We start from the raw sequence: 25,743 nt of genomic DNA, 5'->3' as shown, positions 1-25,743 counted from the left end.
TCCATTTCTGTTTGGATTAAGCACTTATCTGTGTTGCTTGCAGGCAGAAAACAGATTTATGCGGATGCACACACGCAAACAAATTTCCATGTGTATTGTGCGTGAAAGGATTGTCTTCTTTGTGTCTAATTCATTGATGTAGAAAAGACGGTTTGCATATTGTCCATTGGTGTCAAATCTGATCTAGTCCTAACATTCTCAGTGGATGGATACACACACACATACACACACAATACCGTTCAGCATGTAAACTGAAGTCATGGGAGACCCACCCCTTGGCCACATGGGGGAATCTCTAAAATATAGATCAAAAGGCTGGATTTCTGTCAGGCATTACAAATCTTTTGATGGAAGGTTTAAAGGGCCTCCTTTGAACTGCTTCGTTTTTTTTAAATTAAAGGCCAACATGCAAAAGACAAAATTCAAATAATAAATTATCTGTCAAGCAACCAATGTGACCCCCCTCTCGCCACCTCCACCGCTTCTCGAGGTGCTACAAAAAGGCACGATAACAAACTTTTCTTTTCCATTTGTTACTCCGAGTGGATACATAAAATAAACAACTCAGAGTGTTTGGGTCAGCTTGCACCTTGGACTATCTTGCTTTATTGCACGTTGTGTTACAAGGCCAAAGTAATTTTCACATAGGGATGTGTGCTCATGTGTGATGCACTGAAAATAGCAAGACCAGCACTGAAACACCACCTCATAAATTACAGTGAAAGGAATCCTACCTTGTCGTACGTCTCGGGGCGCTATGGCGATTGCATCATTGGAATGCAGTTCGGTGACGCAACAGTCATCAGGAGCCAGTGACCCGTTACTGAAAGTGTGCGGTGTCTCTGGGAGCAGAGGAACAGGTGGTGCCATAATGTTGTGATTTGGACAAATACAGCCTGTCTGGGTCATCCCACAACCATCCCCATCAGAAACCTCCTGGTCTCCATTGTGATCAGTGCGCAAACACTCCTCGAACCATCGGCAGAGCACACCGCAGGTAAACTGACTGGAGTTTTCGTTGTTAATGAGTAACACCTCTACCAGTCTCAGCTCCAGCAATTCCTTAGATACCTGAGGCTCATCTGCAGCTGGATGTCTCGTTAGACACAGTTGGACAAAGTTCTTATCGAACTGCAGAAAGGAGTAAGGTCCGTCTGAACTGGTGCGGCTGCCACAAAGATCGATGACTTCCTGATCTCTGGCTGTGGCCGTCTGTAAGTGCAGGGGACAGCTTTGATTGGCTAGGTGGTGGTCAAGGGAAAGGAGCATGGGGGAGTGTGTCCTACAAATGACAGGGTGGCGCGTGAAGCGGAGATAGAGGGAGTACTTGGTGGGATCCGGGTTTTCCAGAGACCAGGAACAACCCGGTGCCCTGGAGGGAAAAAGCTCCCTTAGGGAGAAAGAGCCATAGAGCACCCCAGCTACAAGGCTGGAGCATGGTGAGGACAAAGGCGAGGGGGCCCCCTCTGCCCCGGTGCTGGGGACGCTATTGGCAACCCCATAGGCAGCCTCAGCCAGGGCAGAGAGAGGAGCTAGAGCGAGGGCAGACACGGCAGCCAGGGCCCCAGCCACAGCCAGGAGAGAGGACAGCACAGACAGACACACCCCACCAGCAGTGTTCATCCTATGACATTCGTCCTGCAGGGGGAGAGAAGAGAGAATAGGATGGGTGAGGCGGGGATAGAGAGAGATCTGATTGGACATTAGACATATTAGGCAATACTTTCAAACAAAATCAACATGCCATGGATAAAAGAGAAAAAGTTCAATATTGTATTTAAAAAAATCGCATCAAGCTGAAAATGTTTTGGACAGCTTTCTGCCACTCCTCAGAGTAGAATATAAACAACTTCATGGCAGCACTTCTCACGAAGTTCTTCAAACATACACACACAAGCGCCGTCAAAAACACAAACACATCCCTGCTGGGCTGGATTAAAAGGGTTGATGACTTGGCTGTTGAGACATGCACTGTGGGGCCTGCTCTACCCTTTCCTGCTGATATGTGCACACAAACACACAGACAACATCACGTACACATACACACACCATCGCCTGCTGAGAAGCTCCCCCAAGGCTCTGGCAAACTATTACCATCACCGACACAGTGAGGGTCCGCCAACAGCCTGATTTTGACTCACACAACACACACACACACAGCTGACAAAAAAACCTCTATATACAGTGTTTTAGCATTTTACTTGAAACTACTTCAATAGTCACTATATTTTTGTATTCTCAGTGTGTCGGCTCCATCACCTAAGACTTTCAAGTGGTTCTGCATAATTGTGGTTTGAAGAGGATGCGTGGGAGATGGGAAATGTTTGCACCACTCTACCAATAACCTTATAGCATAATACCTACTTTTTCTTGCAAAAAATATTACTATGCTTTGAAATTCAATAAATGCCTCAAGACAACACATACTTTTACCACAACTTTGTACTGTAAACACATTACAAAACTTTACAAAGCTACTACACAATACCACAAAAAGTCATTGATGAATTAAAAAAATGAAACTGCAAAGAAAAAAAAACAAAGATTTTCTTTGAATTAATGAGCTCTATATAAATAATATGTTCAGATGCAAAGATGCAGGACTTGGAAAGCCATCTCATGAATGAGGTACTTTCTGGGCTGATGTGCTTTTTTTTCTTAACTTAATTGATGCATGGTTCTCTTAAATTCCTCCAGCACATTTCAAATGCAATGCGGTTTGAACTGGACTTTTGCAGCTGTGCTTGGGATTATTGTCCTGTTTCATGACCTATTGACATATGGCCTCACATTTGACTCTAGAACAATTTGGTATACAACAGTCATTGGTTGACTCAATGACGGCAAGGTGTCCAGGTCCTGTGGCTGCAAAACAAGCCAACTCATCACCCCTCCACCACAGTGCTTCACAGATGGTATGAGGTGTTTGGCCATAATGCACAGCATCGCATTTGGCCGATACCAAAAACAGCATATCAGCACAAATGTGTCTGCTTTGGTGTCATCTGTCTAAAGGACATTTTTCCACAAGTCCTGTGGTTGGTTCAGATGCAACATGATCTTTTTAGAGGGGAGAGGCTTTCTCCTGGCAACTATTCAAAACAAGCCATACTTGTCATGTCATAAACTTTAACATCTAACATGTTAACCGAGGCTGAACATTGCATGTTCTGACTTTGGGGTGAAGATTTCCACTCTTAGGGAATTGGCAGCTGTCATGAATGTTTTCCACTTGTGAATAATCCATCTTTCTGCGGAATGATGGACGTCAAATGGTTTGAAAAAGGTCTTATAGTCTTTGCAGTCTCTGTAGATGATTAGAAACAATTTCTTTCTCTAAGATTATTGCTGATGTCTTTCTTCCTTGGCACTGATTTAAAACACACCTGAATGCTCTAAATACCCCCGTGCCAAACCTTCTGCTTTTACAGAGGTGCTCACATTTGCTGAAGATCAGTTAATAAGGTACATTTGATTAGCAGCACCTGGCTGCTACTTACCCTCTTCATTCACATGGAAATAATAAGGGTGGTATAATTTTTTTTCACACACTTCTGCATTTGCCTTAATTTCTTATACAATAGTAAGACACAACTTAGCACATCTTAGGTTTTATTTACCTATTTTTAAATTTTATTTAATATTCTCATTTGATTATTTGATGTCAAGTGTATGAGCTCACAAAATGTCATCTTCTTGTGAGCCAGCTGAGTGAAAGAGAATAAAAACATCCTTCTCTTTCTCTTCTCCTCAGCTGTAGTCTTGGTAACTTGCTTGTAGTGGGCCCAAGCTCTTGTTATATAATCCAAATTAAACATTAATGCATAAAAGAGAGAAAAACAGTGGAATTTCTGAAATTCATGGTGTGTTGTATGTAAATGAAATGGCAGGTAAACCACATATGTACAACCACAAGGGCATGCCACGTGAACCGGAAATTACATCCTTTTGCACTTGCACTGGTTATTTTGGGAGTATTTTTCACACTGACAAGTATGGCTGTCTGGAGTGCACTACATAACTATATATTATCCTTATAATGGTCAACAAGTTCTATATGGTCCATATCTCATTCTAGACGAGTGCCATCTTGGACTGGGAGGGACCACGGATAGCAAAAGAATATCTTGGTACAAATGCAAATTCTATCTACATAGTGAACACTGACAAAATTTCATCAGGTATTGACTTTAAAAATTATGTTAAACTGTTTAATTATTAGTGTGAAGTGTAGCATGACAGTGCCAATCAGATTACTAAATCTTCCTACACAATGACCTACAATGTTTGTACGTTGAGAGCAACTCCACTTCCTTTAGGCTCAGATTAGTGAAATGCAGTAGTTACCTGTACTCACAGGATTTATATAAGTCTGATAAGGCCCTCCATCACTGCACATGTAGTCCACAAGATTTTGGTAAGAGGCTTACTTCACCAATGTCAAGAGGTGACTCCCCAGAGTTAGACAGCAAGAGGCACTTACGCTTATAGGTGTGAGATTTTAATGAGGGCCAAACAAAAGACAACAAGAAAGATGGAGGAGGAAGAGATGTTGAAGGAAGAAGTGAATTAAAGTTAAAGCCATTATACAACAACAGGGGAAATATGTACACAATTTGCATCACTTAACATGAAAAATAAATAATCCCCTTTGGAGTGGGGGGAAGCATTTTGTTGATGCTAACTCAGAGTGATGTACAGTGCATAAAATACTGTCATGCTCAAGGACAGTTGACCTACACGCAATTTTTCTGGACAATAAATCTGCTTCACGGGAAGGTCTCCGAAACCAGTATGCCACCCTGTTGTGCAGTGAGGAGCACAGGAAAGACAAATGTTCTTTAAAAATGTCCCATATGTAAGTGATGAAGAAGAAGAAAAAAGTGTTAATTCTTTTTTTTATGTTTGTTTTTGTCAAAGACAGCAACCGGAGACATATTGCAAAAACACACACACATATAACATACGAGTACTTGTACACAGAATATTCATTGTAGGCCTCCATTTGCCAACAGCACACCACTCAAAGGCACCGTACTTCTGTTCCCTTATCAGGCACTGTTTACTCTGGGAAGAGCTGGTAGTCGTGTGGGACAAGTAACCATAGCAACATTGTGATATTCTGTTTGTTTTTTTCCTTTCTTTCCTTCATCTTAGTCTTGTGTTACTATTTAGACTGGGTGTTTCTTCTACCACATTCCCACCTTGATACCCCCCCCCCCCCCCAACACACACATGCAGAATGAATGATCCAAAGAGCTTTCAAACAGCACTAGTGTGAGCTATAGAGACAAATGCATTGCACAGTGGGGGAAAGGTGGAAGGAATGTAGCATCTTGTGAAATCTGCTCAAGGATGATGCTGTCTGACATGTGACGGGGTTATAGTCTTGTACCTGTCTGTTACGGACTGTCCTACTTAAACCAATTAAAAGATAAATACACAGAATGAATATCTGCACAATCTGCACAGGGGACACAGGCCCTGTGAAAAACATGTCACTTAGCTGTATGAATATAATGAATTATCTATATGACAAACTTCTTATATTTTTTTCCTTTCTGTACTGAAGGGATCGATGTGCCCTATGCTATATATTAATAAATACAGACTTTTGGATTGTTTCATTTATGTGCCAAAAATCAAAGTGTCTTCTGTAACAGACCGAACAAAAGTGAGGGCAGATACAGTATAGTCCAAACCATGCATAGGTAAAAAAAATAAAATACACACATTTTACGGATGAAAAGAAGTCAAAAGCGTTAAGCAAATTGTTTTTGGGACAATGAGCAATGAATATTCATAGAGCCACAGTCTGTGCTGGAGTAGGCCCTAAAGTGCCGTCTTCATGAGGCCATTCTGTCCCACTTCACTCTAAAACAGCACTTTACTATGGGCATCCATAAATATTCATTAGCTTTGATGTCTTCCTTCCCCCTTCCACCTTGACATTAATGTTATCACCAAGGATGGCAAAATATGTATATCCCTCACTCCCCGTCTCACCATCCTCTCCCGCTCCTCCTGGCTCTGTCGTTATTCTTTAATGCCGTGCAAGTGACAATATGACTCATCTGATTTTTGTCCTTACCATAAAACATCTGCAAGACAGAACAGTGCTGGGGCACTAGTTTTGAAATAATATCACAGCACTAAAAAGTATCGCTGTCCTTGACTGGGATTATTATTTCACAGAGTGCTTTAAAGCATCATTAATGACAGATCAAAAATGGGTCTTTTGTCCTCGACAGTAGAGTACTGAATGTAGTTTAGGGGAAACATATACTTTGATTCAAGAAAAAAAAAGATTTTAATGCTTTGTATGTGTTCTTGCCCTGGAACTTAAAAAAGGGACCTTATATATATTTAGCATTTGAATTCACTCTAGCATAAAAAATGATTTGTATCTATTCCTTTTACACAGCAGGATCCTTTTCCCATGATGATAAAATGGGATATTAATGATCACCAGTTGTATTATTCCCCATACACTTGTCTCTAAAAACCTCGCCTCTGTCTCCAGAAAAGCTTGCCTGACTTATAAACTTGCATTGAACTGTTGCTGAGCCATGCTGTGAAACCACAAGGCAAAACACCCTGAATGACTGAATTATAAAATAATCTCTGTTTAAGGATCATACTTGAGAAAACCAAAATGCGCTGGTACTGTCGATATTTTTGTGTGCAGCGTAAACTTTAGCTGAACCCACACTTACAACAGAATAATATAACATGTTTCACACATCTTACCTCTATCAATACAGATGGAATAGTAACAGTCTCTTAAAGTAAGTAATAGAGAAAAATTCTTTTAAAGCATAAAGAAATGTAGCTATTTAAAATTAAAATTATACTTAAAGTAAAAAGTCAACTTTTTAACTTCTCACGCCTTCTAATCAATTCAATTCAATTTTATTTACACAGCACCAAATCACAACAACAGTTACCTCAAGGCGCTTTATATTGTAAGGTAGACCCTACAATAATACATACAGAGAAAAACCCAACAATTATATGACCCCCTATGAGCAAGCACTTTGGCGACAGCGAAAAGGAAAAACTCCCTTTTAACTCCCTGTTGACACAACGATTAAAATATCAAGATGACTTTTTCTTTTCTTTAAGAACCAAGCAAAGACATTGATACAGGTTATGAAGCAATCAACGCTGCTTTGTTTAAAAAAAGAGAAAAACCCCACCACACCTATACACAAAAGCTAACCAATCATGTCACTATTGTATGACAAAATAAATAAATAAATCTATTGTCTGCTTAAAGATTCAATGTGTATCAGTTTCTCCCATTGAGGCAACATGTAAAACTAATGGATATGTTTGGCCTGAGGTCCTCAGTGGAGTAGCCTCAAGCTTCAATTCTTTCAGCTTGGATAGTGAGGCTACAGAAAACCTGCTTATCGCATATTCAGCAGGCATTTCTTCAGGCAGTAATGCACAATAAACCTAGTCATCAGTGCTAATTGAAAGCCATACACTAGTGCAAAAAAGAAAAAAGAATGGTCATTACTCAGAAAAGCTAAATGTACTGTGTGCCTAAGCCTTTAAGGTTCCAATCATAAATCACTGCGAGTTGAAGTCCAGCCAAGAACCTTTGTTGCATATGATTTCCCATGTTTCCCTTTCTCCCCTCAAATCTTGTCAAGTCTCTAGTTTTTCTAACATTTCCAAGTGCAAGCACAAAATGCACAAAATTACGAAAGAAAAAGAGCTTAAACCAGCGACATGAAAACAAGCTGTGAGGTGTCACTCTTTAAGTTGACATAATCTTACAGTTATTTTTTGCCTTCATTTAGACGTCTGCTAAATGTATGATTAACTAAGGTCCACCTGTTGATCGTGCATAGCCAACAGGTGGACCTTACCTATAGTTGTATAATTTGTTGGACAAAGACATACATTTTGTAATTTTATGCATGTACACCACCAAGCTGGATTTTATATCAGAAGTTTCTGCTTAATTTTAAAGGCTTTAGCTAAAGTTAAAGTTACAGTTAGATCCAATATTAATACTCTGTTTAGTTCATTAGTTGCTAATTTTGCTAAGGAAGCATGCTAAGTACTTGCTAAGTGCTGCTGGCTTTTAGATCCTTTCACTGAGAATAGATTCTTGTTGTGCTAAAATTGATGCCACAATAGCAATGAAGCACAGCAGTTAAGTTGTGTGCTAGGAAACTGACACACTGAGCTCAAAGTTCTAAATCTCCACAGAGCTGAGGGGCAGCAGAGCTCCATAATAATCCCCCCTCTTCATTGTGACTCTGTGCATCTGTCCCTAAAGTGACTCACCTTAATTCATACATAGCTACTTGATCCAACAGCAGTGAGAATAGGTTCCTAACTTTTGAACTGAGACATTATCAGGCAACAGAGAGACCTGAGTAACAAAACTAGATTATACTATGTAGCATGAGTAGCATATTTGTTACGTTGTAAGGATTCCTGTAGCACATGAGCTGTTATCTGCATATTTGACACATATCATCATAAGAGACATGAAGATTGCTAACAGAGTATTTTTTAACCCAAATGAGATCCTTTTCTGACAACGAACAAATAGATTTGTTACCTTAGCTGCTAATGAAATAACTTTGCTGAGTCTAAATGACAAAAGGTTATTGGATAGAAAGGACCAGTCTCCACAGTATAAGTCTTCCATTCTACCTCATCTTCCACAATAAACACATTCACATGTTGACTCTACTCTTAATAATATCCCCCATAATATAATACTTTTGCTTTTACTTCAGAGACCCTGAAGGCTAACAACTATAGCTACTGTTCTATGACAGCAGCTGTCTAAAATGGACATCAGTATACATGCTAACTTTAATGAGGCTTTTCCCATAAAAAAGATAATCATGCACTAAACCACAAATACCTTCCAGTAAACTTGTTTGTTCTTGCAGAATGATAGAGTGAAATAGCTTTTGGGCAACTGAATATCCCTGGATATGGTGCCTGTGTTTAGGGAGTTCTGATAAAGCATAACGACACCCCCTTCTTTTTGTCATATTCCTCACACTCCATTTCTCTGCCTCCACCCATTCTTCAGTGCATAGATTTAAGTGCACTGTGGTAGAGAATGGTATTGTCAGATTTATTGATGTAGCGTATCTCTCTCATTTGCAACCCTCAGCAGAGATCAGCACGTGCCCTTTATATGAGCCCTCACAAACACCCATGCTCGATAAATAATCCATTTGACGTTCACACACACATACACGCCTGCCACACCCGTTTGAACGCTAGCTCGATACTATCAAAACTTGAAGTCTGTATCCTTGTGCGAAGTGTTTGGAGTCTCTCTCTGTACTTCTGATTAACAAGTCATGAAACATTCCTCTTTCTCGCTCTGGCCTCCAGCATCAAATTCTCAACTCTGTCCCTTCTCATCTTTACTTTCAGCCTCTTATAAATCTCAGCCTTCCTCAAAGTCAAACTTAATTTATTTACCCGCATAGCCACACATCTGTGCTTGCTCCGTTTAAAGTCCTTTATCTGGATAAGATCTTCTGTCTGTAAAGGAATATGAAGAACTAATGTTGTTAATCTGATTTATTCGGGCTGACATTTTAGAAGTCAGTATTCTGTTTGTCCTTTTATCAAACTTGCTCCTGCACACCACCAAGTCACTGCTTTTCACTTTGCCTTATCAGTTATTCACAAATGGCAGGCAAGCTGAGTGGATCTCATGCTGTGAAAAGAGACAGCAGTACTACACCCCTTGATCACACAAAAGGGCACTTTGTCTTTCAGCTATGGATATGCTACATACACAAGCACAAGCACACCAAGGCGCCTATACATATTCATAGATCCAGCTTAACATGTAACATGTGTGCTGATTGAAGGCGTAAATCATAAGTGTGAGATGAAACTGAGTAACGAATTGATTTATCAATCGTGAAGGGAGTGGATCAACAGAGAACCTACGCGGGCATTGAAGGAAAGTAGTTCACATGTTTCAAAGCATGTTTATGGAATTATTTATTAGTGTAGCTTCGATTTGAAGGCAAAACATTACCAACGAACACTATAGTACAGATTAAGTCACTTAAACAGCTTGACTTTTTTTGTGAGGCAAATTAATTCATGAAAGAACTAGAATTCTTTCTTCAATGATTCTAGATGGATTCACATAGTCTTAATATCAAGTTTGGGATATCGCATCTTTAAAGTTGTGACTCCGACAACAAGAGCACCGCACGGCAGCACCCCGACAGTGCTCAGGTCTCATACAGCAGACTCACTTTGTAGTTTATCTTTGAAGATCGAAAACGTTTGGCACATTTTTAATAACTTTACAGATAGCTCTGCAAGATGAAAGTGAAATATTTTGCCAGCAAGTCTTACGCAATCACCCAGTGATTAATGTTGTGGAGCAAAAAAAAAAAAAAAACCTCTACAAATGCAAAAACAAGCTGGCCAACTAACACCCACTGCACCACATAGCGAAGTCTACTCGGATCAGGCAAAGAAAAGAAATCCATCCGTGGTTACATCACAAAGGCCCTGTGAAACTATTCGCGGAGTTATGGATAATGATGAGCAGCCTCTGTTCTGCTAGTGACATTTTACATCGTTTTGTTCATCATCTCGCATATTCGTGTTATTATAGTCATGCAGACTCAGGACTGTGACAGTCTTTCAAATTTGTATCGTTAAATTCCACAAACCTTCATGCTCCTTTTCAGAATCAGAATCAGAATCAGAATCGTGCTTATTGGCCAAGTGTATGTGCAGACACATACAGGGAATTTGGTTCCGGTAGATGGTGGCTCTCAAGCACAGCAATGTAAATCACACACACACACACACACACACACACACACACACACACACACACACACACACACACACACACACACACACACACACACACACACACACGTGTCTATATATACACATTACACATACATACACAAAGCTGTGTAAATCAGCTATAAATAACGAATCTAAACTTATATACATAAAATACAGAAATGAATGAGGTGGAATGAATACTGCAAAATGTACATAAGGTGCAGCTGCAGTCTGGCAGTGGGAGCAGTGTGACAGGTCAACTGTTAAGAAGGGAGATGGCGAGGGGAAAGAAACTGTTCCTGTGTCGGGTGGTCCTGGTCTGCAGGCTTCTGTACCGTCTGCCAGAGGGCAGCAGATCAAAAAGTCTGTGTCCAGGGTGTGAGGGGTCTGTGATGATTTTCCCTGCCCGTTTCCTGGTTCTTGAGAGGTTTAGATCCTGGATGGAGGGCAGGGGCGTGCCGATGATCCTTTCTGCTGCCCGTACAGTCCGCTGCAGTCTGCTCCTGTCCTGTTTAGTGGCTGCACCATACCAGACTGTGATGGAGGAGCACAGGACAGACTCAATGACCGCAGTGTAGAACTGGATCAGCAGCTCCTTTTTTTCAGACCGTGACCTTCATCAAAACCATTTAGCTTAACTGCCAGTTGTTGTGCAAATTGTGCATATGATGAATGGTTTGGAACAAACAGCTTAGTTGTGATTAAAAACCTGAAACTAAAGTACACTATGTGATTTACTGAATCTAAAATAGCTTTTAAATCAACTCTGAATCGAACTGTTGTACCAATCATCAGTGATATCAGTGATTTTCCCTTTTAATACTGATATTAATTCTTCAAAATACCACCGAAAAATGACTGTTCAGCAGAGAACAGAAGTCTCTGAAGATCCTCTAACATCACACTTTCTTGTAAATGAAGGTGAAGGGCTAACAGAGAGGTAAAGAGGCAGGTTAATTGCAGCCCAACCTGAGAGGAGTAAATGACCGCACATTAGGAAATTACTCCTAGAATGGATTTACACTGAATTATTGTCAATATCGCCATATATGGTCCCGAATCTACAGACGGCAAATAATTATAACATGGGATTTGCTCTGTCAGTGAAAAGTAGCTTCCCACTGTAGCAATTTCATACTCTGTGTATGAGCTATGAGTATGGACACTGATTAAATGACCACCACTACTTTAATTATCTATAGTAAATAAGCAAACACAATAAATGAAAATGACACTGGTAATGTAATATTGTGGTAAGTAGATTGTGCACTGATGTGATGTTCTAAGAAAAACTGAAAGTCATTCGTCAAACTCTAATTTAGTAACACTTAAAGCAAATGCATTTCTCAATACACTCAGTGGGGAAAATGTAAGCCAATTATTACATGGTCTCATACCCTTTAAAAAGCACTTTAATGGCATGTAGCATTTATTCAATGTGTTCCAAACCTGAATTTCAATATTGATTGATGTTACTTTTGCGGGCAGATATTGATAGTGAGACCCATTAATTTCACATGAGTGAGTAAACAGTTGTTGGAGCTAAGGATAAGAAAATTGATGAAATGGAAAGTATGGTGCGGGAAGGTAATTTTTCTTTTTTTTTCTTTCTTTCTTTTACAACCCTGGAAGCCTCAGAGAAAGACTAATAGATCACAAGCAAAGTGTTGCAGTTTATCCATTTCATAACGTTAACATGCAGGTTTGGTGAAAGCATATTGCACACACAGCCATTCTCGTAGCCATTTGTGAAACAGTTACGAACTTTTAATCTGCTGATACATTTTTGACTTTTTCCATTTTTATTTCATGTTCCTGCACACAAATTTCCGAGCTTCATTTATTTTCATCTGCCTCGACACAATTTGTCATCTGCAGTTTTGTCTCCATGAAATGAATATTTTTCACATTTAAAGGATGAAAAACTCGACATTTTGGGGGGCTGGAGGGAATTGCGAGGACAGGGAATCATTCATCGTCGCTGACGCTCACAGATCGCAGATTGACTCCTACACAAGAGATTTATTTTATTAATAATCATTAAAAACTACTTAGTTAGGCTAAAACAATAAAAAACAACTCAGACAGGTTTAGAAAGAAATGGTTTGGGTTCAAATATAACAGTTTTGTATAGTGATATAACATGTAACACTTCTCTCAAAGATCATATCTTTTGGTTATGAGTATCATGTGGCTCCTCTGAAATGTTGGGACAACATACGCTGATCAGGTATAACATTATGACCACATGCTTAATATTGCTTTGGTCCCCCTGTTGCTACTAAAACAGCCTGACCCAAACCAAGATATTAGCAACAGATGTTCCATTGGATTTTGAGGCCAAATCAACATCTCAGACTTTGTGTTGTGCTTTTGGCAGTGGACAAGTGGACTGGTCTGCGGCTATGTAGACCCATGTGAAACAAACTGTATCCTGATGCCTTTCTATCAGAACCAGCATTGTATATTTTGGTTATCCAAGCTATAGTAGCTCGTCTGTTGGTTGCAGCCTTCACTCCCCACGTACATTTATGACCCAGGGGTCTAGCCATCACAATTTGGCTCTTGTCAAACCCACTCAAATCCGTGCACTTGCCCATTTTCCGACTTCTAACACTTTCCCACTTCTGTATTACTTTTTTGTGACTAATTGCCATTTTGCCATGAGACAGTTGTGTAATGTCACCAAATAAAGCTTTTGTTTACTGATAAAACTTTCTTTAGGCATGAGTTAACAAAACTACCTAAGGTTACATGTCTCAGAGTTCAAACAGCCAACAGGCTGATGCAACCACTCAATCTGAGCTGCTGCTGAAAAGCTGAGCTAAATCTTCTTCAATCAGCACAAAAAAAATGAAAAAAATCACGCTTTTATCTACAGTATATTGTTGCACAGCTTACATCTGCTAGAGATACACTCAAAAGAAAAAAAGTGACATGTAATTAATGATTAAAGAAAACCAAAGCTACCATGTAATGTGTAGACAAGGTTGCAAGACAGTGACAGACGTGACATACCCGACTCTTCCCACTCTAAATTTCAGGAGTTTCCTGCAGCACATCAGTTCCTGTCTGCTTCACATTTAATATGACCCTGCGACTAACTACCAGGGGAGCTCAAGGCAGCAAAATTCCTGCTATGATCCATTAATGCTTTACTGTACAAAACCTTGCCTGCCTTTAATTGTGGCAGTTCTCTGATAGCATGATTTAGCAGATTATAAATTTACACATACTGAAGCGTGTGTCAGGTTTGACCCAACACACCCTATCAAACAACTCTACCCCCTTAACCTTGTTGCCATGGTGGGGAAAACGGCCTAAATGTCACCATCTGCTGAGTGTTTGGACAGAATCGGATGCCACAGACACATGCACGCAGTGTGATTATATTTAAAATGAGAGTGAAGCAGACCATGTATTTAGGCAGACAACTCACTGCTATGTGCATATATAGATCTGAATAAATCAGCGAGTCTGTGTATGTGTGATGTGGGATGTACAATAAGGAGTTTGGAAAAATGCCTTGTAATATTGTGGTGGGCCTAGAGGGAATCTAGGTTTTATTGTGCAATAGAGGTTCACAGACTGAGGAAGATGGGGATCGGCTTCCCTCTACAGCATATTCCTGCCAACAGATCAGCTTACACCAGCTTTTTCTTTTCTTTTCTTTTTTTCAAGGAAACAAGAATATATGGTACAGAGAAAGCCAGAGACAGAGGGGGGGGGGAAGCAAAAGAAGGAGACAGAAACAGAGACAGAATACTTGGACTGAAACATTTGTTATATGAAGTCTGAAGAAAGCTAAAGGAAAATGGAAAAACACGAATTTCTCAATGATGCACTATAGTTAAAAAAGGAAAGTCATTTTTGGAAACAGGAAATCCTTTGTAAAATCAATAATGATATGATATTGTTTACTAAGCTTAAAATAAACTGCTTGCTTTGTCTTGCTTTCTCTTTTCATGGGCAACACTACAGGTACCTGCCTCTTCAGTCTAGCAATCCACATATCTTTGGATGTTTTTGACCTCCATACATGATCCCCTGTTTACTCTGCCAGCAACTCATTCCTCTTAACTTATTCTTTTGCCTTCCGAAGGGTTAATTGAGCATAAGATTTGCAGATATTAAAGGTTACACAAGGTTAAAGTGAAATCTTGCAAGCAAATGATTCGTTTTAAGGCGAAAATGTTTATATTGAAAATATTGATTGCCGCATGCAAATGGAGACATCTGCGCGTCGGCCCAATTTCCCCACAGCAAAGCTAATAGTAAATTTGATCTGGGACTAAAAGATTGAAAATACCAAACACCACTTCCCATGAAAACCAGAGGCATCGTAATGGGATCTAAAAGGCATTAAAGAAGCTTTAAAGTTCCAAGACTCATTGATTGGAAAAAGGGGGGAATAAAAGCTGCTCATTGAAAAATAAAATTAAAAAGTCACACACGGAGCAATAGTGTACTTAATGTAATTGTGGCATCGGGGTGAAAGATAATAGGCAGCTAGAGCTAAATTTATTGTCGATGTCAACAGATATGTTACAGCAGAAGGAGAGAAATGAAGTGAAAAGGGCAAGGCGGTGTGTGTGTTTGTATGTGTGCGCCCCTGTGTGATTGCACGCGTCTCAGTGCAGGTTTGACAGGTTTTGTAAGCCGTTCAAGGTTACATTTATTTGTCGGTGCGTATTCTTGTGCACGTGCAGGTGTGAACTGATGGAAAACACATCCTTCAGGCAGGGATATTTGTCTTCTACAGACTATCTACAAATAAGGAACACGCGTTTTGTGCGTTGAGTACGTTAAATGTGAATCGTAACATCAGAAGGGGAACAGTATGATATATTCACATGCAATAAGATGCACACACATTGATGGTCTGGTGCATGTTTGAGGATAGCTTCTATTGAACATATCCGCAGGGCTCCCCTGCTTGCATGTGTTGCACGAGAATACAAAAGCGGTCACATGAAAGTGTTTACTTGTACAGATATGCAGATTAGATAGGGTTTGCACTGCTCAAAAGTGGCTACCTTTCCATTCACAGTACATCTCTAAAGTGGTGGAATAAAAGAAAATCAATCAATCTATCTATCTATCTATCTATCTATCTATCTATCTATCTATCTATCTATCTATCTATCTATCTATCTATCTATCTATATATATATATATATATATATATATATATATATATGCATATATATATATATGCAGTGCTAATAAAAATATGCTGACCAGCAACTTGGGATAATTCAAAACACCAAATGCTATTAGATAACAAGCTCAGAGCAGTCAAAGCTTATTAATGTGTTTTTGTCTGGGTGTGTGTTTGTGTGTGTGTTACTGCGGAGGTGGTGGTTACAGTTATCCCCCAATCTTTTCTCTTTATGTAACATCTCTTCCCTCTCTAGCTGCAGTAGAGCAGATCAGGCTCTCCCTCTCTCTTTGAAGTGTAGCCAAGCATGGTATTTATTTCATTATCTCCTCACTCTCTCTCTCTATTTCCTCTCCTTGCTTTTAGGGCTCGGTATCAAGGAGAAGACAGGAATCGAGACCGAAACAGCTGACGCTGCAGGTAATAGCCTACAACTCTGGTCTGTGTGTTTGTGTTTGTGTGCTGTTCATGTCTTTATGTGGACAATGTGTCCTTCACAACGAATGTAATTCTGCAGAGAGAGGCTATAAAGACTAGTCTTTTTCTCTACACAGGGAGTCTGCAATAATTGCTCATTTTGTTCTTGCAGGCAAAGGATAAATGTCACAGTTCCAGATATCTACATGTCTGTAGTTTGGATTTACACATACTTATACATACTTACTTTGAATGAGTAAACAAGTGGGTGAGCTTTAAACGCTCATTCTCATTCATCAGTGCTGATCTAAGTGAGAAGAACTGTACAGTGTCTTTGCAATAGATGAATGGTAAAGAATGGTTTAAACAAAATAAATATGAAGTAGACAATAAAAAAACCCCAAAACAACTGAAACTTATATATCAATTGAACCTTGTTGCCGTGAGTTTTTGTTGTGGGTTTTACTTTACTAGAGCTCTCTGCATCTTGAATTTTCTTCTTCATGTAATTACAATATTCCTGTGAGGTTAACAACCAAATTCTTGCTTCAAAAAGCACATAACTTCTTGTTGAGTAAACAAATATTTTTTAGCATCAGTAACATTAAACTTTGCCTTTACAATTTTTGGCTGATCCCTTATTCCCCACAGCAGATGGGTCTACATATTTGGTTTGGCACAGATTTTTTATACCAGATGCAGTCCTCTCATTTATCCAGGATTGGGACCAACAGGAGTTGTATGCTGGCTTGTTACCCAACCACACAAAATTGGGCTTATGTTTCCTACTAGTTGCAAACCAGGGACAATTGGGTTGTAAGGTGAATGCACTAACTTCTATGCTATGGAAAAACACAATGTTCCAGTTAACTTTCTGTGTGCTCTTCATATTATTTCATCACCATTCTTTAGATAGAATCAAGCCAACATAAATACATTTGGTGTGTTGGGCACATTTACCTTACACACCAATGGCCACCTTTATGTGGAGAAGATGGGTAGAGTGGGTTCAAAAGCTAGTATCATACTGTTCTGTCTAAATCTTTATTGTATTTTTTATTTTTTAAATAATGTTATTATTTATTAATATACCTGTTTTTTTATTTGTTATTTATATTTCTTGCCCAGTAATCCGGTGGAAAAACCACATTTTCATCATAGATGTACAATGACAATAATAGGACACGTAAATAAGTATGTAACAAGAAATGTCAACCTGCCAGAGCTCTTTCAAAGTCAACAACAGTTACATGCTGAAAATCTCAAAAATTATTGAGTTATGCATTGGTATTTTGACTTTATTTATGTATGTGTGCATGTATTTTCTTATTTTACAGTGCACAAATTGCCATTTGCTTTTTCTTGCTTTAAATGTAAGGGACAAAGCAGAAAGGTAGAAAACAAGTTGTGGAAACATTACTAAAAAATGTAGCATTAGCCAACTAAATGCTGTGGTGATGTGAAATAGGCAGATATGAAACTGTTTAACTAGTCAGAAGTAAGTGAGAAGAATGCCAAGTAAGAATGCCAAAAAAGCACGTGGGAAAACTCCAGAGCTTTTCAGAGCCTCATTAAAAGCCATTTTACACAAAAGACACTTTGATACAAAAAAGTAGCAACAGTTTCCCACGCTGTAATTTAGCAACAAAATAACATTAAAGCCCTATTAGTGCAGAAAAGAAATATGAGTCAAACCCAACAACAGGAACAGTTAGATATGACAAAAGTCAAAGGATTTATTAATTACACTGGTCTGAAAGTAACAGGTAAGTTCAGGTTAGACTAAAGGATCTAAGAACAAAGTCCTGTCATGAAAGCTGCAAAAGTTACCACATGCAAATAATTGTCATTCATACCGATATATAACCCAAACACGTGATATGACGTGACCACTTGCATGCATAAATTGCACCAGCAGGGGGAGATAATATATTTAAACCAAAGAAGTCGCTAGTGAATGATGAAGGTATGACCTACAGTCCAGGGTCCTATGCAACACATGATTGACCTGGGTAGCTATTTACACGTAAATGTGTTAATAATGGGTATTTAAACACTTTTGTTTTAAATATCTCCCTCTGCTGGTACTGCAGGCTAAGTAACGAGTACAGTAAGGGATTAGTATCGCAAAAATGGTAATCAGATTACCGTTACTTTCCCGTAGGAACGCTGCGTTACTGCATTACTAAAACCGTGATTTTTTTTTTTGCGAGAATGTCTCATGACAATGACGTAAGCGAGTGCGACGTTCGTGACAACAGCTGTGTGCAGATCAACAATGGATAATATATCAGTGCGAGAGAGAATGAGCGTGCAGCGTTTAAAACGTGGAAGTACTGACCTTACTTTGAGTTTCATTCCATAAAAAGTGACAAAAACATTAGCGTCCATCGTGCGTGGGAAGAAAACTTCTTTTTACAGCGAAAACCCCCACCCCCCAAACAAGCATCGAGTGTGCAACGATGTAATGGGAAATTCACAGAGAAACTCACAGATTCTTCAACTGACCGCTGCGGCACACCTGCACCAGAGCACACCTCCGCCTACCCCACTCCTGCTTTACAGGTGAAAATAGAGCAAAAGGACCGCTAGCTAGTCTTTGACTTTATTTATTTTCTGCTGTGTTTTACTTGCATCTATTTGAAAGACTGAATGTAAACACAAAAAATAGTTTATTTTATGTTTTAGATTCAGGTTGTAAATCGTGTTTTTAAAAAGTAACTAAGTAATTAATTACTTTTGAAAATAAGTTATCAGTAAAGTAACGGGATTACTTTTTGGGGGAAGTAAAAACATGAACGGTCAAGTTGCAGAAGATACTTGAAAAAGGACTAATAAAAGCCAACTAATAAAAATAAAGCTGTCATGTCTTTAGTGAGGGGATCTACTAAAGCATTGCTTGAAAAATGCACTGCTTCCAATGGGTGGACGTCAAGGAAAGAAGCTTTTATAAATTTTAGTCATCTGACATCTTTTAAGTACTGTAAATAAAGCAGCAGTGTTTGATTTTGCCAAAACATAACAGATATGAGCGTAGCAGCTGTCATGCTCGTCTAAAGGAATGACTCAAATTAAGTCAGATCAAGACAAGCACTTATAGGTAGGGGTGTCAAATTATCGCGTTAATTGCGATTAATTAATTACAATGCTATTTAGCGCGTTATGTTTTTTAATCTCGTTAATCTAATTTTTAATCTCTTGACGTCATTGATTTTGTATGAGAGTTGCTATGTTATAAAATCCGTTTTTATGTGCTGGGCTCCTTGTGCTTGACTTGTTGGGGGTGGAGTCACGTCATGAGGTCAAGGTGAGAAGTGGTGATTAGCTTACAGTGTGGATATGGAGGCGCATCTGAGAGTTGTTGGCCCAATGAACGAGAAATTTGTATTTCATAAACGCCCCGACGGCACCATTGACAAAGGTAAAGTGGTCTGCCTAGAGTGTAAGAAGGAGTTTGCTTACCACCGAAGCAGCTCAAGTTTGGCCTATCACCTCAACGCAAAGCACCCAGCCGCGAGTGCAGCAACAGCTAGCAGTGAAGACGTTAGCAATATAGCAAGCCAGAGCAAAGCTTTTCGCCAAACAAAACTAGAGAATACCCCTTGTATGAGCAAGTCTGCGACCGACAGGCTGACTAATGTTATTGCCAAGTGGATAGCGATGAACTGTAGGCCGATAAATATAGTAGAGGACGAAGGATTGACAGAGGTGTTGCAAATTGCGTCCAATGACCCGTCATACAAGCCGCCGTGCAGGACTACAGTAACGACCAAAATCAGCAAAATGTACGACGGCGAAAAGAAAAACAAACTTGAGATTTTGGCGGAGGATTCTCCCAACTGTGTTGCTATAACCGGAGATCACTGGACCTCAGCTGGCAACCACAGCTATTTTGGGGTGACTGGACACTTTATTGATAGTGAGTGGAACCTCAACTCATTTGCACTGACCGTCATGAGAACAGAAACCAGGCACTTTGCTGATAAATGCGCCGAACAGTTCCTCAAGGTAGCAAATGACTGGGGTATTGAAAACAAGATATCCACCATTGGCACAGACAGCGCAGCAAACATGCTGGCTGCTATGAGAGCACTTCCATATGAGCACATCGCCTGCAATGCTCACATTCTCCAGAGGACCATCACGGTATGTCTCGATAGCAGTGGTTTTGTCGGTGTACTGGCAAAGTGCCGCAAGATTGTTGGTCATTTTAAACAAAGCCCTGCGAGTACCACAGAACTTAACCAACAACAAGTAGCACTCGGAAAGAAGAGCGATCAACTTATACAGGATGTACCCACCAGGTGGAACTCGACTCTCGCAATGGTCTCACGCCTCCTATGTAACCGAGAGGCTGTCCAGGCTACGTTGGACCAACAGAACCACAGGTTGGTCTTGCCAACCGAAGCTGAGTGGGCGAAACTGCAGAGGCTGGAGCTCCTGCTTGAACCATGCAAGTAAGTTCAAATAAACACCTTCCCATTTTAATTATATAAACTACTGTTACATGTGTAAAAATCAAAATTAATGAACATAACAAGGAACTTTTAAGGACAATTAAATTGGAAATCAGTTACACTTTGATTTAAATGAATCCAGCTAGGTTTATTTAGCAAACCTCTCCACCTCTGCAGGTATGTGACAGAGCTGCTGGGTGGTGAGGCCTACGTCTCTTGCTCTGTAGTGCTGCCTGCTTTTCGCCATCTGTACCGTGTCATGGACATTACTGATGATGATCCTGCCTACGTGGTGAAGTTCAAGAATGCCTTCAAGAAGGATCTGGCAGCACGACGAGCTAATGGCAACGAGATATGGTTCGAGGTGGCCACAGCATTGGATCCACGGTTTAAGGATTTGAAATGTCTTCCAAGAGAAAAGAGGGAACAGGTAGGACAATAAGGTTAAGCTGGACTAATGAGTCCAATTCATTATCAAATCAAACTTTTATTTATTATATGGAACACAAAGTTCTTTACAAGATTAAATAAAATAAAATAAAAAAGCACTTAGTTTTAATCACAATCATTCATTCCTTCATTCATTCATTCATTCATTCATTCATTCATTCATTCATTCATTCAGGTGTGGACCATTCTGGAGAATATGCTCCAGGCAGCAGAGCCCAGAAGAGCAGATAGTCTCCAGCCCTCCACAGAGGATGATGGACCAGCTCAGAAGAAGAGGAGGAGCGAACTCCTTCTGGGGTCTGACTCTGACTCAGAAGATGGAATTGAGTCTGGAGAGCTGCAGCGCTACAGAGCAGAACCCAGCATCAGTATTGATGACTGTCCCCTGCAGTGGTGGTATGCTCACTCAGGAGTCTATGAAAAGCTGTCAGTCCTAGCACAAAAGTACCTGGCCTCCCCAGCTACCTCTGTACCCTGTGAGAGACTCTTTAGCCTTGCAGGCCACATAGTGCAAAAGAAAAGGGCAGCCTTGCTTCCAGAAAATGTTACCAGGCTGGTGTGTCTTAGCGACTGGCTGAGGAAGAAGAAATGAGACACATGTGGTCAGCATAGCTGCTGTGTCATTTGTAGCCTACTAGAATAGATTGCTTGATGTTCAGCACTTTTTTTTGTGATGGAAGAATACTTTGATGTGCTAACTTGCAGCACTGCAATGTCAGTTTTATTTTTCATTATCTGAAGCAGAGGAATTTCAGTGCTGTATTGCTCAGAAAAGAGCAACTCTGATGTACTAACTTGCAGCACTTAATTTATTTGATTTTATTTGTATTTATTTTTCCACTTATTTTACAAAAGAATACAACAGTATGTAAATGGTTGCATCTGTTTAACGTTTGTTAAACAATAAATGACTTTATAAAGTCACTTTCTTTGTTATATCAGTCTTTTGGTCTGCCACAATAAGTTGAGGGCTTTCCTCAGCTATTTTTAGGTGAGATTAAAAAAGAGATTAATTAGATCAATTAATTAAAAATCATAATTAATTAATCTCTATTTTTTTTTAATCTCTTGACAGCACTACTTATAGGTTCACCGCTACACCCAAATTTAATTCCCACCTTCAAGGTTTAAATTTTTTGGGGGGCAGAGCTGCGATTGGAAAAAAAAGAATCCACGCAACAGTCCTGACAGCCTGATTTAAATGAGAGCCTACTAAAATATTGTGATTGTTTGACACGTCATTACTGCCAGGTGAAAGCCTTGATATTAGAAATCTCGGTTTTCATATTTTTTATTTTTATTCAAGAATTATGCTTCTCTGCTTGTTTGAGGAAATAGCCGCTGTGTTTAAGACACCTTTTCAAATCTAATTAATAGAGTGGAACTTTATACCTTAGCTGTTTATACCTTAGCTGTTGAAAAGCTGGCATTTTGGGGTCATGTTTTTTCACTCTTTTGTTTTTCCAAAGAAGTCTGATACAAATTCTCTCTAAATAAGGCAAAGTCTGGGGCTGATGTGTATGTCTGCAGCTGTTTATCAAATTTAGGTTACACTCTAGTTGGTTCTGGCAAAGGAAAATCTCCTCTTTAAAATTTAAAATTATAATTTCACTGTCCTACCGAACAAATAGCTCAAACACAGCTTCACTGCAGCAGTCTTGCACCTAGACAGCACTCTTTCTCTACCTATGGCTGTACATGCCACATTGCATCTGTCCTCCTCTCCTTTATCAATACCGACTTTGTGCCCTATCTCTTATTATCACCCATCCATTCAGCATGTTCCCTCACCTCTACTTTTCCTTCTTTTTACCTTCTTTCTCCCTTGTTCATTGTCCTCTCAAAATCTGACAGCTGCCTTGAGGAAAAAAAAAATCCTTCCCCTGTCTCCCTTCAGCTTTCCCTCTTGGGTAGGGCTGAATATACCTCTTCTTTATTTATCCAGACCTGTCTTTCACTGGGATATATTTCTTGTCTGCTTCACTTCTTCTCCTCACCTCATGCACTGACAGATATATAGAGGGAACGATGGATAAGGGATGGGGAGCCTAAAATATAAAGAAAGGAAAAAGAAAGTGAAAGAAAAGAGAAATGATGTTCCTGTCTTCGATGAAAGGTGTACTCTTCATCAGGAACATTGACATTGGGCTTTTGATAATGAAGATCACGCACAGTGGGAACCAAATAATGCACAGTAGCAAGTGATGTGCAACCCAGAGCACAATAAGCAAAGGGAAACTTCTATCAGATATAGGCTGTTATAAGCCAGATTGATGTCACCTACACCTACCTCTTTGCACACATTGTGGAAACCCTAGAGCATAAATTCATCACTTGGAGTGGTTGAAGTCTGGCATGATTTCTTTACTGTCTGTGTTTTCAAACAATTGTAAGGCAAGGTCAGAAAACATGTCTTTTGGGAGAGTAAAAGCTGTCAAATATCATCCTGACAAAAACATGAGTCAGCTTCTGTCAGAGTTCCCATCCCTTTCTCTGAAGTTTGTGCATCTGAGCATTTGTGAATACACTGCATGTCCAATGTCATAACCTCTCCACACATCAATAGAACATAAAAAGAAACAGATGTAAAAAAAAAAAGATAGGAAACAAACGAACAACTGATGCCCTGGGAAGTAGAACTGCACGTCTGTTCAACCACACCACTGCTTACGGCTGAATGTTAACATGCACATAATGCAGATTTTTTTAGGTGGTCTTAAACGTATGATCATTCATATTAATTGCACTGAAAAAAGTAGCTGTTTCTTTCCAAAATGTTGAAAAGAAATAATGTTATGCTGTCTAATACACACAACATTATAATGGTGGATTTCCTCATTAAAGATGGCCAAAGGTTTGACAACTACAGTGTGGTGAAAAACTGTTTGAGCTCCTTTCTGATTTCTTAGCTTTTTTGCATAATGTCATTAATCAATAAATCAATTAAAAATAACCTGTCTGACAAAGTGAAGTAGGCCAACAGATCTCAAAGAGCAAAAGCAACACATGATGCCACAATATAAGAAAACCCCTGTGAGAACCACTATCCACAAATGGAGAAAAGTTGAAACAATGGTGAACCTTCCCAGGAGTGACCAGTCAGCTAAATTCTCCAAGAGCACACCAATGACTCAAAGGCTTGAGAACACAAAGGCTTGTCTCACATTTCCCCAAAAAACATCTTGACGATACCTATTCTGTGGAGTGACAAGGCAAAGGTTAAGAATTTTTGGAAGTCCCGCCACCTCAGACATAAAACTAAGGCTACGTTCACACTGCAGGCGAAAGCGCATCAATCTGATACATATCTGATGTTTTAGAAAACAACAGCTGTTTGAATGGTCATGTTGCATTAAATCTGTCTTTTACGTTACTGACACAAGACAGACGCCAATTATCAGCGCCAAAGAAGACATCGCGAACGCTTCCTGGCCATCCAGTGAAACTGTTTGGAAGACAACGTTGGAGAAACGTGAACATTTTATTTGTACTGTAGAATCTGCGGATTCTGACAGAAATCTGCAACTATCCTTTGAAGCACCGCTCCTCTCTAAAACAGCAATAAGGGTAATTATTAGGCCATATGTAAATAACAAAATAACGTTATAACTTAAAGCTAAATTGGGAAACGTAAAGTCTGAAACAAGTCTTTATATTAAGGGCCATCAGTCAAACAATACTGTTTGGTCTGACTCTAAACAGAGCGTGTTGTGTGTGACGTCTTCTTTTGCGCATGCGGGCGGTTTTGAGGGTTCACACTAGAGCGCGTTTGCTGTCACATTATATTTGTAGTGTGAACAAGCAGACAAAAACATTAGATTTGATTGAAAAAAATCGGAATTGAGTATTAAGACCTGCAGTGTGAACGCAGCTTAAGACAGTATTTTATAAAAAGAACATCACAGCAACAGTGAAACATGGTGGTGGTAGTGTGATGGTCTGGAGCTGCTCTGCTGCTTCAGGACCTGGATGAACATGAATTCTACTCTCTATTACGAAAATGCAAGGCTGTCAGTCTGTGCCATGAAGCTCAAGCACTCCCAGATTGTGAAGCAATTAATGATCCAAAACACACCAGCATGTCCAAAAAACACAAATTGAAGGTTTTGGAGTGGTGTAGTCCAATCCTAGACTAAAACGCCATTGAGGTGCTTTGACCTTAAACATGACATTCATGGTTAATAACCCTCCAGTGTGGCCAAATTCAAACAATTCTGCAAAACAGAGAGGGGCAAAATTCCTGCACAACTATGTGAAAGACTCGTTGGTATTTTTTCCCTTAATAAATGAAATCATAATTAAAAGCTGTGAGAAAAGAAGGCACCCACGTGCTGTTCAAGCCTTCCAATGTGAGGGGCATCCAATCAGAAGAAAGGAAGGTATTCTTAAAGGGAGAGGAGCCAAAACAGGTGAAAGAGTCCAACAACTGTAAAACAT

At 39.6% G+C, this 25,743-nt stretch overlaps 2 protein-coding genes across 30 annotated transcripts in view; one reads left to right on the top strand and one right to left on the bottom strand.

Moving 5' to 3' along the window:
* Positions 1 to 25,743, bottom strand: part of adgrb2 (adhesion G protein-coupled receptor B2) — a 256,669-nt gene that overhangs the window by 176,727 nt on the left and 54,199 nt on the right. For all 29 annotated transcript variants that reach the window (XR_013904851.1, XR_013904850.1, XR_013904848.1 and 26 more), the window contains exon 2: positions 735 to 1,638. Coding sequence is in view for 24 of the 29 variants with exons in the window: in XM_080296657.1 (XP_080152783.1) it covers positions 735 to 1,623 (889 nt within the window). In the remaining 5 variants the exon portion in view is untranslated. The remainder of the gene's footprint in view (positions 1 to 734; positions 1,639 to 25,743) is intronic.
* Positions 19,500 to 22,230, top strand: LOC113014479 (E3 SUMO-protein ligase ZBED1-like). Its single transcript, XM_080296167.1, has 3 exons — positions 19,500 to 20,856; positions 21,034 to 21,286; positions 21,482 to 22,230. Exons 1-3 carry the CDS (start codon positions 19,739 to 19,741, stop codon positions 21,896 to 21,898), a joined length of 1,788 nt encoding a protein of 595 aa, XP_080152293.1. The 5' UTR covers positions 19,500 to 19,738; the 3' UTR covers positions 21,899 to 22,230.

Source organism: Astatotilapia calliptera, chromosome 22 (genome assembly GCF_964374335.1).
Source record: "Astatotilapia calliptera chromosome 22, fAstCal68.1, whole genome shotgun sequence".
In the NCBI taxonomy this organism is placed as follows: domain Eukaryota; kingdom Metazoa; phylum Chordata; class Actinopteri; order Cichliformes; family Cichlidae; genus Astatotilapia; species Astatotilapia calliptera.
The sequence above is the reverse complement of the archived record's forward strand: the minus strand, read 5'-3'. Positions and strand labels throughout refer to the sequence as shown.

Bases quoted from the DNA above. Each gene is read 5' to 3' on its own strand.
- LOC113014479 (XM_080296167.1), top strand. From the start codon at position 19,739: ATGGAGGCGCATCTGAGAGTTGTTGGCCCAATGAACGAGAAATTTGTA. The intron at 20,857-21,033 runs GTAAGTTCAAAT...CCACCTCTGCAG, and splicing joins CTCCTGCTTGAACCATGCAA to GTATGTGACAGAGCTGCTGG. The intron at 21,287-21,481 runs GTAGGACAATAA...TCATTCATTCAG, and splicing joins CAAGAGAAAAGAGGGAACAG to GTGTGGACCATTCTGGAGAA.